This window comes from Cynocephalus volans, chromosome 2, assembly GCF_027409185.1.
Source record: "Cynocephalus volans isolate mCynVol1 chromosome 2, mCynVol1.pri, whole genome shotgun sequence".
NCBI classification, from domain to species: Eukaryota; Metazoa; Chordata; class Mammalia; order Dermoptera; family Cynocephalidae; genus Cynocephalus; species Cynocephalus volans.
Genome location: NC_084461.1, coordinates 80,793,016 through 80,809,723, shown reverse-complemented (window position 1 = coordinate 80,809,723; position 16,708 = coordinate 80,793,016). Strand labels below are relative to the sequence as shown.

Genomic DNA, 16,708 nt, shown 5'->3' with positions numbered 1-16,708 from the left:
AAAACAAGGACCCTGCTCTTAGCCAGTACACATTCTAGCAAGGGTTGCAGCGGAGATACAGACAACAGACAAAGAATCAATTATACAAACTGAAGAGAGGGCAGTTGATTTTCTGATTCTTCTTTTCCCTCTACCATTGCTTCAAGGCCATATCTGCAGCCTCATTACCTGTACTGTTGAGTTGGATTTAGTTTCAAGATGCTACCCCCATCAAGGAAGAGGTATTTAAGGGCCTTGTTGTGGTACAAGAGAGAAAAGATGGAGAGGCACCTGGGAGGGTCAAGTTTCAGTTTCCCATTGTTAAACTAAACTAAATCAGCTTTACTCTCAAAATTGTTAAGTATTCATTCACTCATTCAGCAAACATTTATGGAGCACTGTGTCAGTCAGGTTTCTATTATATTCCAGGCTTTTAAACTCCTACATGCATGCCCTTAAGTACCTCACATTCTAGTTGGAGAGACAGAGACATAAAATAATTCATTACTGATATTTACTGTAAGTAACATTATTACTGATGATGTTATAATAAAAACTAGTATTAAGTACAAGGAGATAACGAGGAAAGAAGTAAGAAACTTTTGTTTGCCTAGAGGAAGGTTCACTATAAGGTGACATCTGAACCAAGTCTTGAAGGTGACTGGAAGTACAATATGCTTCATTTACTCAGCAAGTATTTACAGAGCACCTTCTCTGTGCCAGGCACTGTTGTGGGCACTGTAGACACAGCAGTGACCTACACAAAGTCCCTGCCCTCTTGGCAAGAGACAGATAATAAACAGAAATGTATGTTAGATGCTGATACATGTTATACCAAAAAATAAAGTAGGTTAAGAAAGGGAACAGAGTGGCAAGGGCTGCTATTTTAAATAGGATGGTCTGGTCTGCTATTTAAATAGGACATCCTCTCTAATGAGAGAATACAAGAATAATTCAAAAAGTTCATGGAAAGATTCATACTATCTTTTAATTCTATTTTCCACAAAGTTTTTGAAGTACCCTCGAATTTGAGCAAAATCCTAATATAAAAGAATGAGACCAAAAAGCAGGGGGAGGCCTTTTCAGACAGAAGGAACAGCATGAACATTAGTGTGGAGTGAGACACTCTCTTCTGGAGCATTGGGTAAGACTGGGGGTGGGGGGGGGCAGTGTGTGTGTGGTAGATAAGACTGGTGAGGAAGGAAAGGGCCAAATGGTGGAAAGCCATGTTTACCATACTCAAGAATTTGAATGTCCACTTTGTCAATTGAGGGAAAAGGGACTACATTTTGAAGATATTTTAAGAGAAAAATGACAAGGTTAGATTTTTGTTTGGCTTGGTTGAATTTATTTTGGTTTGGTTTGGCTTTTGGAATATTATCTCTAGCAGCAGTATGCAAGATGAACCTAAAGGAGAGGCACAAGGAGCCAATTAATTATAAAGTTATTATGGTAGTGAAGATGAGAAATTACATGACCTAAATTACAACAGTAAGGTGAGGTTAGGGAGGAGATGGTAGAGTTCAGAGGTTTTAGGAGACCCAGTATATAAGATTTGATGCCGTACAGAGAACGAGAAAGGTTGAGAACAGCTCCTAGGTTTAAGCTTTGGTGACTGAGTGGATGATAATGCCATTAACCAGCTCAGGGGTCCCTGAGGCGAGGCAGGTTTAGAGGTGTAGATAATGAATTTGATTTGGGGCACTGGGAGATATAGAACTGGAAATCAGAAGAGATGTCAGGGCCGAAATATAGATTTGGCTGTTAACAGCATTTCATATAAATATAAAAAGGAGAAGGAGCAGGAAGAGTAATCAGCATTGTAAGATACTGCAGAAAATTTTAGGAGGATGGGATTTTTAAAAGGCCATTGGATTTGACAGTCGGAAGGTCACTGATGACTGCAAGAAGACTTGTGTCAGTATATGTGGGTAGGGGCAGAGCCACATCATGGTTGGGTTAAACAATGAAGGAGTAAGAGGCTGGGATTGTCCAGCTAAGGTCACTGTTCTCCTCCTCCTTGGAGGCTTTGCACCTGAGGTCAGATCTTCTCTTCCCTGTCGCTCCTTAGCTTTCTCCACTCAGGACCTAGGACTCATGAGCTAGCAGCATGATGAAGGAACAAATTAAAATCCTTGAGTCTGGTGGGAGAGGGGTCAGGAATGGAGGAGCCTGATGCTGGTGAGTCAGATATTGCAGGGAGCATCCTCAGTAGGGAACAGCAGGTCAAGCCAGTCCAGAGACCTATCTCCAGAGGGGGAAAGAGTTAACACAGGTAGGTCTCTGTTGGAGGAGGAAACTCTGGACTGGGAATCTGACATAGGATGGGAGCAAAGAACTTGCAGGGCTGGTGGGAGAGACATAGAATTAGTTAAGAAACTTAGCCCCAGTCAAGGAGTGGAATCTGGCAGAATGTGGGGATGGGGGGGCGGGGTTGAATTTCAGGCAATAAACTGAGGTTAACTAGAAATCAAGCAGGGTTGACTAGGTTTCTTAGGGCACACAGGGACTGAGGATGTTCAAAGGAGGAACTGTTGGCAGTACTTGTGACCATAAAGACAGTAGTGAGGGGACAGTCAATGAATTAAGGGGTAGTCCAAGCAGTACCTGGCATGTAGATGTTTAATATTTGTGAAGCCCAGAGGGTAGTTCAGAGGACGTGGGGGAAGGGGACTAGACACGAGTTTTTAAAGAGCTGGGTTCCAAAATCGGGAAGAGGATGGAGGCAGTGACCAAGGGACCCCAGATAGCTTGGAAGTGTAAAGCCCAAGAGGGCGGCTTGCACCTCAGTGGGAATTGGAAGCAAAGGTCAGGGTGGGGAACCCGCGCCCTTAACCCTGAGGACCCAAGGAGTTAGTAGTGGGTCTACCAGACTTCCCCACCTCCGCACTAACAGCGCTCGGCCTGCTTCTCCCGCCGGCAACGCCGCCTCCGCCCATGCGGGGAGGCTCGAGGGCGAGGCTGGTGGCCGCTCTGAAGCCCCGAGAGCCATCACTTCCTACCAGACTCCTGCTAAGGGGGTCATCCTGCCCCATGGCTGGACACAGGCCCCTAAATTTCTACCCCCTTGCAGGCAGTGGTGGAGGCGGCCCCAGAGGGCCGGTGCCCATTCGGGCTGACACTCAGACCTGGTTGAGCGCTCAGGCGGCCACTAGCAGGTCCTTTCGGGGGCCGGGCCGGGGTCTACTCAGGCCCTGAAGTGTGGGGTTCCCCCCGGGTCCCCAGCCATACGAATTCCGGGGCGGGGTGTGGGCCCTGCAGGCCCTGGCTCGGAGCTGGCGAGGCAGGGGGGCTGGCTCCGGAGCCCGTCCGAGGGCGCCTCCCTCGGGTCCTACATCGTCCTGCGGTGCATCCCGAAGTCAGCGCCGCCGGAGGACGTCTCGGCCATAGAGAAAGAGAGCTGGCCAGGGAGCTGAGGCAGAAGAGGATGACCCTGGGGCACTCGCAGGCCGATGTGGGGTTCGCCGTGGGGGCTCGGTTTGGGAAGGTGCTCAGCCAGATGACCAAATGCCGCTTCGAAGCCCAGCAGCTCAGCCTCGCCAACATGTGGAAGCTGCATCCGCTGCTGAAAGGGTGGCTGGAGGAGGTGGATGCGGAGAGCCTTCTGAGCATAGGCAAAATGGAGACGGTCCTGCAGCAGGCTCAGAAGCGGAGACGGGCAAGGAGGGAGAGGCGAATCGGCAATTCTCCCTGCAGCGCCCGAGACCCACACCCCAGCAAACTAGCCGCATCTCTGGGCGCCTCCGGCTGCAGAGGGGAATTGGCCCAGACTTGGTTCTATAACCGGAGCAGGATGGGCTGTTGGCCAAGCAATGATGCCTCCCCACGGGAGGAGGTGGGCGCAACCGGGCCTCCTTCCCTGGGGGTACCAGTGTGCTTTCCCCTGGCACCAGGGCTCCACTTTGATTTTGCCCGTTATGGGGGACCCTACTTTACACTCCTGTGCTCTTCTGCCCGTTTGTCTACTGGGGGAGCCTTTCTCTCTGCCCCAGTCACCACTCTGAGCCTGGGGAGGCAGTTAGAGGAACCTGCCCTTCCAGGGAAAGACAGAGAGGGGAGAAGGGAGGGAAAGCTGGGAAATGTCCCTGGGGTTCCTTTCAGGGATCCACTGTCTAAAGAAAAAGTTAAGAATACGTAGTAGGGGATGGGAGTGCGAGTTAAGGAAGTACGTGGGAGGGAAGTTAAAGTTTCTGTTTTTTCCTTTGTTTTTCTCTACCATAGGTTTTAAGATGCAATACAATATAAAGATAGTTTCGATATTTTGTTTCTCTTTTTTTATTAATTGAAGATTAATTGTGTCTGTTTTTCCTTGTAGTTATTAGTAAACATAGGGTTTATTTTTTTCCTAATAAACATAATATTGAGTGAAAAATCCAAGTCACAGACTACTTTAGTACACCATTTTTTATTAAAAACAAGCAGAACTTTGTGTAAACACAAACACAAAATCCAGGACAATAGTTACTTCTGGAAGAAGTCTTGAGAATGGGATAGGAGAGGAGTACACAGAGCCCACCCAGAGCCCTTACTGAAGCACATGAGTTTTCTTGAAAGATGCATTTTTTTCTGTCACCTTTTCATTTCTAGTGCCCTAGTTTTATGTAGGGATCTCAGTTCAACTGTATAGTTTATGCAATCCCATGGTTTTATCGCCTATCCTGCCACATTGTATTCTAAACCCCTTCCTTACTGAGATTGGCAAACTGGACAGCCATAACTTCAGCCCTAGCTCCAATTTACTCTTCTGGTTTTTTTCTCCATTTGGTTTGTTCCCTGATTATTTTCCTTACTTTCTTTTGAGTTTAGGTATGCTTTTCAGGGTATATTTGTGATAGTTGATCCAACATGCCCTGCTGGCTTTTCCCATAGTACATCTTAAATCACTCTTCCAACTTCTTCGCTGAAATTGGTCTTTTCCAGTTTTCCACTTTTACTTTGGTCAATTTTGGTCATCATATACGAAATAGAAATCGTTAATCCTTGTACGTATTCAGATCTGTTGCCACACACCTGCCATACTGTTTATTGTCTTGTAAATCTGTCACTGTATATTATATCTGAGTTTATATCTTCTTTCTGCTTACTAATCTTATCAATTTTTGCTTTCTCCACTTTTTTTTCTTTATTGGTGTTGCAAAGGATTTTTCTATAAGTATTTTCAAGGAACAAGCTTTTTCACTTTTATTCTATTTACCACTATTTTTGTTTCAGAATCAGTTAATTTTGGCCTTTGTTTTTAATTGCATTTTCCTAGTTTCTTCTGGTTTCTTTCTTTGTTCTTTTCTAATAGTTTTTAGATGAGTACTTCATTCCTTTTTTGTTTGTTTGTTTCTGATGACTCTTGTGGGGCTAAGAGTGGAAGCCAGGGACTCCATAAAAGATTATACCCTAATCTTCTGACCACAAATCCAGGGCTAATTTTACTATCACACAAGTCAGATATGACTGAGGCCTCCATTTACTATTCTTTTCCTGAGGCCGTAGAAACTCTGAAAATTTAACGTTTATTTTTGTGTGTGTGGTAAGATATACTTAACAAAATTTGCCATTGTAACCATTTTAAGTCTAAATTCAGTGGCATTGATTAACTCACAATGTTGTACATTCTTCTAAGCCTTTTAAAGTTACCTAATCATAAAGAACAAATTGTGACAGATTTAATTTTCAAAAATATAGTTATAATCTGCCTTGTTTCAGGTGGACAATGGATATGCGTAGATTACTCTTATAAACCTATAAGATTGCATTGAATTCCCAGTTTATTTAGTCAAGAATACAGAATCACATTGGAAATATGATGGCCACAGAGCAGGTACAAATGAACCATATCTCAGCACAGCTTCCCATGGTCCAATGTCCCTGATGACAGTGCCCAAAGTTGGGCCCACAAATGTGGAGAAGCTTCTTTTCCCCATTACAGCTTTTTTATCCTTGGGGCTTATATCACGGCTCAATAAAAACTTATTCTCTGCTCTTAATGCTTCCATTTAAGAGAATGGTTAGAAACATTAAGCTCTTCTGGTTCTTGAACCGAACTCAATGACAGTGATTCCATAACCTCATCTGGGAGAAAAAGCTGAGTTAGTGTGTGGGTTTGTGCCCCCAGCTTTATAGCATCCCAAAGAGACTATTTCCTCCATACAAGCCAGCTACAGGAATCCAGTGTGACAAATGCATACTTAATTTAGTTAAAATGGAGCCAAACTTCAATTGCTTAGCTTTAGGTACAGTTAAGTGACTAATCACTTACTATTTTATTATCCCATTAAAAGTCACATGGCACCAACCCCATTCCTTCCTTTTCCTTGACAGTCCTTCTGGAAAGCCTTGGAAGGGAGTCAGGTAGTGTTTAATACCAGATGAACAACTCTGGGCTGTGAACATTCAGCTCCTGAAAGCTATGAGGAAGCACTGACCCGGGCTGCTCTTTCAATTCTTCTGCAGCTCTTGCAGATTTGGAGAAATGGTGATGGGCTCTCAATCTCAGGGAACAGCTCCAATCTACCTCAGCACCTGCACAGCTGTATCATTCACATAGCTGCTTCGTCTCTGCTTTGGCAAGTACTGGTATGTGTCACTAATCAGACTTTATGTAATTTAAAATGAAATTTTCCATCACTGGTCCCCTTCACTTGCTTTGAAAAGAGAAAAGGCTAGACCTTAGGGAAACCTTGATATTGAAGTGATTTCAGATTTTTCAGAGATTTAAGACTGATGCATAGAAACCTGAATAATAACATCCCTCAAAACTGAGAAGGAACCATCCTTAGAGTTGGAAGAAACCAAGTGTGTGGTGTTAACTGGTTAACAGTATTAAACACTACAGAGATCAAGTAACATAAAAAATCAAGTAAGATATATCATTTCAGTAACAAAGATACCATTAGTACCTTTAATGAGAACAGTTCCAATGGAGTAGTTAGTAGAGGCAATTGCCAAACAGTCCAAAGTCTTCATATTTGCCAGATTTCTTCCTACCTCATTTAAAATACATCCCACCACTCCCTCCAAAAGATCTTCACCATCATTCTGAGAAAGTTTCTTCAACAAATTCTAACCTGAAGCTACTAAACCCCTTTAGAGTATAAGCAAAATAGTATGTTTGTATGTACGTGCATTTTCCTTACAGATGGTTGATAGCCTTTGTCAAATTTTCAGAGGGAACCATGACTCTTTTTAGATCTACAATTTCAGAATTTAAGAAGCACCTTCCTTTTGGCGACCTTTCTTCCAAGAATTTTCTCTTGACAGTACCTACCTAATAGGTAATTCCTGGTTTTCGTCAAATCTGTATTTTCTGGATATCTTCAGCTAAGTGTAGTATGAAGGCCCTGAGACACTTTTTACATACGTCATTAAGACTAAATACTGTATTGATTATTGCCTTTCTTGTTCTTACAAAAGAGTACTTCAAAAAGTTTGTGGAAAAATAGAATTAAAAGACAACATGAATCTTTCCATGAACTTTTTAAAGTACTCGTATGATGGAGTTTGGATGTATTGTCCTCGCAGAACTCATGTGGAAATCTGATCCCCAGTGTGGCAGTGTTGGGAGCTGTTTGAGTCATGAGGGCGGATCCCTCATGAATGAATTAATGCTCTCCCTGGGTAGGGGGTGGTGGTGAATGAAATCTCACTCTATTAGTTCCCACTGGAGCTGGTTTTTTAAAAGACCCTGGCACCTTCTCTCTTTCTCTGTCTCTCTTGCTTCCTCTCACCATGTGATCTGCTTGTACCCGCTGGCTGCCTGCCACATTCTGCTGAGTAGAAGCAGCCTGAGGCCTGCACCAGATGCAGCTGTCCCAGGATCATGAGCCAAATAAACTCTGTTCTTGGGGCTGGCTGGTTAGCTCAGCTGGTTAGAGCACAGTGTTGTAACACTAAGGTCCAGGGTTCAGATCCCAGCACCAGCCAGTCGACTAAAAATAAATAAATAAAAGTGTCCTGATTGTGACAATCCAGCCACTCCACATGCACATGCAACATTACATAAACATAAATAATAAACTCTGTTCTTTATAAATTACTCAGTCTCAGGTATTCTGTTATAGCAACACAAAAACAGACCAATACATGATACTTCTATCAAATCCTTGTTACTTTAATTAATTTTTTATCATAAAGAATAAGTTCTCATCCTAGACATTTTCTTATCTATTGTCTAAGAAAACATGAGGTGTTAAGATATCTGCCCTTATTCCAAAACATTATCTTTTTCTTCGATAAGCACCTTTTTCTATAATTTCATATTTTTGAATTATATATTCTGTATATCCTTGTTTATGATACTAAAACTGTGTTGTGAGGATTTATTTTTTGGGATAGCCACCTTTGTTTATAGCTTTTTTCTACAGATAGTCTTGTTTACTAAACAGTATTGGGGTTTTTTTTGGCAGAATCTATTCATGATGAATTCTTTTCAGAGTGCAAAATAGTAATATCTAAGAACAACGTTTTTAAAGTGAAAACTACAATGCTATTCCAATAAAATCCTAGCAGACTGTGGAGGCTGTACTTAGTAAAGTTGAGTCTAACCTAAAAGAATAAAATTTAGGAAAACAGTTAAGGAAAGTTGGAAGATAAAGAGTTAGATGGCCTTGTCCTACTAGATGTTATAAAATTACAATAATTTAAGCAGCAATGTGGTGATGGTGGACAAAATAACAGAAACAAATATTAATTGGAATGTGAAGTGGTGTGACCTTCATGAAATGCTATTAGGTAATTCACATGAAAAACTTTAAAAATGTGCAGTCCCTTTGGCCCATCATTTCAAATTTTGAGTATTTTTATAAGAAAATAATTATGTGTATGCATGCAAAGATTTAGTAATAAGGGTTGTCATCACATCATGTACAAATAAATGTTAAAATATTTTGAATTTAAAAAATTAACAAAAAATTAGAAACAACCTAAATATTCAACAAAGAGTTAAGTAAATAAAATGGAACACCATATATGGGTAAAATTGTGTTACAGAACCACGGTTTTTGACAAACCAAAAATTCAGAGTAGATTGTTGCATGAGGCATAAAGTTATTGAACTATAATATTGTTTTTCTAAAGATATATTAAGTATAAAAAAAAATCTAAGTATATGTATTGGTATTGTTGATTTTTTTTTTAGAACTTTTGCTGCATTAGTTATACAATTAAAAAGTCCAAGAAATATTTTTAAAGGAAGGCTCTAGGAAATCTAGGGTTCCAAAAATTATTCATTCTCCCCATCTTCTTTGTTACTAAAATAGCAATTTCTCGTTGTGAAGCAATATTTAAAAAAGTAAGTCTGACCTCATTTTTAGTCACATTTGTAGTTTCTGTAAAAGAAAGGCAGTTCTTTAAACAGAGGATACTGGAACATATAAGTTGGAAAGACATTGTAAAAATTAGGGTTTTACGTTTTTTTTAATCAGATGCCCATTAATGTTAAAGAGCTGTAGTGTAGCTCAGAGAGCGAAGACACCTGCCATATGTCTGTTTTCCTGCTCAACATGGTAATTTACAATTATAATTAGTGTATTTATATACCTCTGTGTACTTAACCCATATTTAGAATATAAGCCCAAATCATTTTCATGTTTCTGAATGTTTACTTTTCAATTTTAAAAAGCATTTGAAAAATATCAAAATCCTGATTTTAACACAATGGAATCCTCCTTGCTTATCATCATTTTGAAAAAAACAAGTGAATATAAATGAGCTCTATGGATTTCTAAGTTGGACGGCAGGGTCAGTTCCTGTGGTTACATTCCCAGCCAGTTGAAAGATGAACTGTTGTGAAGGGAATCCACCCCATTACCCAGTAAAATTCTTAAACAAAAGCATTGGCAGCATTATGGCTACACCAGTGAAGAAAGCATAACAGGAAGCTTCAGGAGAGACTACATGGTTTACCTCAGGGGCTACTTCCAGAAAACAATTCAGCACGTAGGTCTGCCACTTCACTTTTTAGCTAGGAACCTTGCTGCAAATTCTACTAAAGGCAGAATTAGCTATTTTGGCCTTGAACTTGGACCTCTTAGGTTTTCAATTTGGGAGTTCAATTAGGAGTTCAATTGTCAGGAGCAGGACAATTGAACTCTCATCAATGAGACTGAGAGATGTTATCTTAGGAAGGAAATTTTGGATATTTCGATAAAGATATGATTCTTAATTTCCCCAGAAAAATTGATTTATGTGAACTTATTGAGAAAGCTCTGTCACTTTTTGCTAAGTACTATCAGCCACTAGTTTCGTCAAGCTAATATAACAAGACAGTCAAGTGACTTGCCTTTAATTTGTGGTGATTGTGTTATACTTCTGAAAAGCAGAGCTAAAACAGTGGAGAGCAAGTGTTTAGACAGTGATTGTTTTCATATATAGATCTAAGAACATTGCTAAACCTAAGTAGACACTAAGTTTTTTATATTAATAGTAAATCATTCTTTCTGTAGCAATCAGCCATTAAATGCATGCAAATATTGTGAATAATCACCTCATTTCAAACATTTTTTATGGCACCAGTCTAAGTGCTAAATATGTATTACCTTTGAGATTTAAAGAGAAGTGGGAAAAACTTCCCATGCAGAGATTTAGTGTGTTGTTCTTTACTGTCCTGAAAAGGCAATTACATCAACACCATAGGTAGAAAAGAATGTTTTGCTGCTTCTGTGTCACATCATTAAAGCAGTTAATTTAGAGCCATAAATTTTTGTTTTCTGGGCCAAGAAATTTTAAGTAAAATACTAACAAAAATGTAACAGTTTTTAATGAGAACTGAAAGAATCTTTATCCTTTTTATTTGAGTTTCCAAAAATGGCACACTTCATAAAAAAACTCTATCATTTTTATTTTTGAACTGAGTTTTTCTTGCATTAGTCAGTAAACAATTTATTTGGTGAACATTCCTGTGCACATATATACACCATGTGAACATTTAGGAAACAGAAGGTGCTTGAATTTGTGAGATTTAAATATTTTCTCACAGTTGATCCAGTGATACTGCAGTTGAAATAAAACCATATACAAATGAAATACCACTTTCTACTAAAATGAAAGTATAGATTTTCAATCATTGTTTTAATGAGGACAGTAATGATTCCATTTATTCAGTGGAACGTCTTATAAATCCTTAGCATATTTATGCCCATATACATTCTAAGACTCACAAAAAAACTCTACCTGTCCTAATCACTAATATACACATATATTTGATTACATTATCTGACTATACATATTTTTATGTTGCTAATTTTCCTGAAAATATTATTAAAGTTTATATATAAGCAACGATTTGGTTCCTCACTTAAATTATGCTTCTAAAAGCATGTGCACCTATATATTAATATTCATATTTTAAATATATTATGCAAAATATGAGCTATGTAAACCATGTATTATTGCCAGTAGAACAGTGCAAATGAAATGACAATACCCAGCATAGCATTTTTTGGCCATCTGCTAGACATCCTTGCTGTGGCCCCAAACCAACTTCTGCTCTTACTCCAGGTTCTACGTACTCACATTCTCATAAGTAATAGCATTGTACTTCAATACTTATTCCTCAGTGACTGAATATCTAATAAACACCTATAAGGACTGGTACTGAAAATTCAGAATTAGACAAAGAAAACATAGGCTGGATAGAGGAAAAAAGTAAGAAAATCAAGGATCACTTCACCAAGTGACCAGTGTTTGAGGAATGGGCAAAGGAATAACACAGAGGAGAAACAACTCCATAAGGGATATGTAGAAACAGTCGCAAAAGCAGGGAGCAACTGGAGCTAAGACTTGAAAGATAACTAGGATTTGTTAAATAAGGGGGTAAGAAGAGAGAGAAGATCAAAAGTCAGGAATGGGAGGAAAAGTGAAGGGAGTTTGTTTTGACTGAAAGTCTAGGCTGTGATTAGTTACTGCAATTGAGAGTTAAATGTAATGGTAAAATTCCTGACAGCCATAGCCCAAAAATTACATAGTCCTAAGTACTGTATATAATTACATTAGGCTTCCAAAATGCATCAGGAAAAATATTTTCTTAACATTAAATTTAAAGATTAATATATCAATCTTAAGAAGACATTGAACAACACAATGGATAATTTCTTTAAGTGTAGTACTTTTGTTGATGTTGTCATTTAAGACTTAAAATCATTCTTTATATGGCTGGTTCTTATATTAACTTATGTCACATAGCCTAAGACATAATAGTAAGTTCTAATGTTGTGAAGGCCTTTCTTCTGGGAACTGTAATAATTTAGTATTGGCATAGAGTTCCTGATGGTTTGCCTTGGCACTACTGATCAGCAAATCTACAGAAATTAATGGTTTAGTAGATCCATAGGCCTATTTGTCTCAAGAGTCAATGTCTCCACCAGGCTTTTGATAAAAAGCTATTAATCAGTTCCTTTAAGTTTGTTATAATATTATAAAGAAACCACTGGAAAGGGTTTGATAATTAAAAAAAAAATTAGGCAACAAATCAATGTCTTACGTAGAAGCATAATTGCTTTTGTTTGTCAAAAAATATATCTGATAAAAACCCTGTTAACCACCATGGAACACAATCATACTGTTTCTGCCCACAGCTCATTATGTGAGATAGAATAGGTATCAGTAAATTTACATACCAAACAATTGGCTTAAGATAAATAATTAATCTGTGTTTTGTTCTCGTATGAAATAAAAATGATTGATATACTTCTGTAAGAGTCATTCTGAGAACAACAAAAAAAACCTTTATAAGAATTATTGATAAGTACTTAGCAAGGCATAAAGAATAATGCAGCTTTTTTGAGAAATGAGAAAACAGTATATAAATCTTCAGTTATTAGTAATAAGGTTCAGCGTTGCTTCCATCTATGAACGTTGAAATGCCTTAATACATATATTAATCCTTAGAAAACCTTCTAAAATGAGTCCTTAATATGCATGTAGAATTTGAAGAAGATTAATTTTTTTCCCCTCACATCAGGCAGACTCACTGGTGTCAGAGGCCATCAATAAATGCATGAGTCTTGACACCATGCTTTGTCTTTAAATACAAGTGACACTTGTTAGCATAAGTTATTTCAGCAGGTAAATTTTTTTGAAGACAGGCCAAAAATCTATTAGGATCGAACACTAATAGATCTATTTCTTATGAATATCCATTACTTCTGAAAATTCCCAAAGTATGTCTAATGAAACGTGTTAGATGAACAATTTTGAGAGGTCTGCTCAAGATAGCGGGCTCATGTTTAGGGCGCTCCACTGGGCAATTGACTTTTCAGATCCTTGTTACCAACAGAGAATAGCCAGAAAGTTTCCAAAAGTTAACTATATTGGAATTTAATAAAAAATATTTAGAAAGTGGAAGATAAATAATTATTCTGAGAATACTGAGGGTTTTTTGGAGTTATTTGTAACTCAACTTGAGATAGAATGTAGCTCATATGAATCATATGCCAAATGAGTTATTTTCCAAACAGCTCTTAAACTGGTTTACATGTTATAGTTTAAGCAATATGAAAATTCAGTCTGAAAAGCGTTTACTAAACATTTTATTGTCCGATGCCTTCTGCTTTCTTACCTAAGAGACCTAGCTGTACCTAACTCAGCTGTTTATGAGTACATTGTTTATTCAGGGAATTATCCACAACAAAACCATAATCTTAAACTAGCTTTCTCTTGTTTCTCAGCATATTTTCTATGCCACTTTTCCGTCAATACCAGACTAGTATATTCTTAGCAAATGCAAACTACTTTTAATTGTGCTGAGAAAAACATAATCGGAAGAATAAATTCCTTCTCTTCTCCCACTAACCTCCTTCAAATAAAGTACTGTATTAGAAAACTGAATATGAATTACTTTGGATTGCCTACCATTTTTAGTTATCTATAGAATTTACATAGATAATCCAGAAACTTCTTACCCTTAAACACATATTAACATTTAAAAATGCCACTATTAAAATTTACTGTGTAGTTATTCTAAAGATTCAAATATGTACACATGAATTAAAACATGCATACATGAATATCAAGCTCACATTTTATAGGAATTGAAAAAGAAGTTGAATACAATATACTCTTTTCCATTTATTAGTGCCGACTCCCTCTTCATTTTCAGTTATATAACCCCGATTCAAGCTGCTTACAGAAAAAAAAAGAAAAAGTATTGATTTACATGAACTGAAAAACCCAGGGGTAGTTCTGCTTCTGGTACTGCTAGATCCTCGGGTTCAAACTGTCATCAAGACTCTCCTTCCATCTCCTTCTCTACTTTTCTTGGCCTATTGGCCTCATTCTTTCTTCTCACGGACAGAGCTATTTTTCACACAGGCAGGGAGGGTAGCTTATAAGCAGTTGCAGCAACTTCTATTCAGAATTATCCTAGAGAAACAGCCTTCTTTCTGCCCTAGCATGCAAATATCACTGAAGCCAAAGAGATTGAATACTAGGAACAGCTGTGGTTGGCCAACTAGGGCCAAGTGCCCGTATCAAAGAGCAGGGGTTTGGGGGTGGAGCATGACATTATAGTTGATAGCCCAACGAAGACTGTGTGGAATTGAAGTGGAGTGCTTCCCCAAAGCATTTTGGATATGTCCACCATAGTTGTACTTGTGTCAATTTCTCCAGTTTCTTGGAAAATATAATATATATATGCCACGATCAGACCTCAGGCTAATGAAGCAGAGAGAGGAGAAAGTAAGGAACAACTAAACACAAGGAGAGCCTATATTATAAGCACTTGAACTGATCTATCAACTAACTGATATTCGAATTTATGAGTCTGAAATAGATCTAAATGCTAGCACAGTGTCCCAAGTCATGTTTGCTATGTTTACTGATTACTACCTGATTACTACTGATTACTACCTGAAGCCTGAGGCCTGCTATGTGGAGTAGTATTCATTTCAGTCATTGCAGCAATATTCATTTCAGTCAGTACCTGCGAGCCCTGAGGTAGAGCCCACTCATCTCCCTACCTGTATCCTAGGATAGCTTAATGGCATCTGTACCATGGACCAGTTTTGACATGTAAGCACACAGAGACTTAGTCCATTAGTTCTTCATAGTACTGCTACTTTTACTGGTGCACCAAATTAATCTTTTCAATGGAGAGTTGCTGATATTTTGGGGTTATTTTTCCAAATGTTTAATTTTTCTCTTGATCATACTTTCATTTGGTATCTGTCTTAGTCCATCTTCTGCTGCTATAACAGAATACCACAGACTGGATAATTTATAGAGACCAGAAGTTTATTTTGCTCACGGTTCTAGAGGCTGAGAAGTCCAAGTGTATGGAGCAGATATCTGGCAAAGGTCATCCCATGGAGAGATCACATGGTGAGGAAGTACACAGGTGAGACAGAGAGAATGAGGCCAAACATCCTTTTATCAGGAGCCCGCTCCCACAATAACTAACTCGCTCCTGAGATAATGGCATTAACTGGCAGAACCCTCATGACTTGATCACCTCTGAAGGTTCCATCTCTCAACACTTGCAATGGCAATTAAATTTCAACATGAGTTTTTGGGGAGACATTCAAACCATAGCAGTATCTATCTTTTAACTAATAGCAGTAAATTGCAATAAACTGTTTTATAGAAATTCTCTGGGATTAACAGGGGCCTTGTATTTGTCATCTCATTTGTTCCTATGCATCAAGGCAAAGTAATCTCTAAACTCTCACAGATAACTATAGTATGTTATATTTTTTTAATTGCAGTTAAAAAGTAAAAATCCAAAACCTATTTTGTTATTCATAAATTATTTTTATATCTAATTAAAATTAGTACAGGTTCTTACAATCCTCTTGTTTTTGTTCTTTTTTCCCAGTTCTGATTTTCTATTTTTTATTTCCCAAATTACTTTATTGTATATGATCTCCTTGCAGTATGCCTTAAATCCCTAGTGGAAAGAGGTAGAGATATTAGTTAACCAACAAATTAGTTAAGCAAACTGAAATCACTATGTGTTAGCTATTGTTTCTCTTCTTCTATCCTCAGAGAAGGTAGAAAATATATGGTCAATGTCCTCTTAATGCTGTATGCACAATAAAATTACTTAATGTAGGAGTTCCCCCTTATTCATAGTTTCACTTTCCATGGTTTCAGTTGCCTGTGGCCACCTGTGGTCCAAAAATTTTAAATGAAAAATTTCAGATGTAAACAATTCATAAGTTTTAAATTGTGTGCTGTTCAGAATAGTGTGATGAAATCTAGCACCGTAGTTGACGACATCTGCTCCTGACATCCACCCGTGAACATTGTCATGGCTTGATGATCCAGGATCACCGAAGGAGATGATCCTCCTTCTGACGTATCATCAGAGAGTGAATAGTAGCTGAATGCAGTAGTGCAGTGCCTGCATTATTCACCTCACTTCATCTCGTCGTCACACACACATTTTATCATCTCACATCATCCCAAGAAAAAGAAGGGTGAATATAGTACAATAAGATATTTTGAGGGAGAGACTCTACATTTACCTAACTTTCATAACTGTATATTGTTATATTTGTTCTATTTTATTATTAATTTCTGTTAATCCCTTACTGTGCCTAATTTATTAATTAAACTTTATCATAGATATGTATGTGCATGTCACCCAGTGACTGTATTTCAAAATAAGATTAATCTCACAAAAATAACCTACTCATTAAATATATTGATAGACCAATTTATTATAAAATATTTAATTGATTATAAGACAAAATTTTAACTAAAGTTTGAATACATCTTGCAATTTTTGTGTTAAATCATTATG

At 38.2% G+C, this 16,708-nt stretch overlaps 2 protein-coding genes across 4 annotated transcripts in view; both read left to right on the top strand.

Annotated features, from left to right (window-relative positions):
• The window catches only part of ARB2A (ARB2 cotranscriptional regulator A), a 440,538-nt gene that overhangs the window by 318,333 nt on the left and 105,497 nt on the right, over window positions 1-16,708 (top strand). The window lies entirely within an intron of this gene.
• POU5F2 (POU domain class 5, transcription factor 2) lies at window positions 3,013-4,117 on the top strand. The gene is given in 6 exon segments (XM_063085932.1): window positions 3,013-3,155; window positions 3,157-3,265; window positions 3,267-3,375; window positions 3,378-3,665; window positions 3,668-3,735; window positions 3,737-4,117. Coding segments are annotated over 6 exon segments (1,098 nt in total).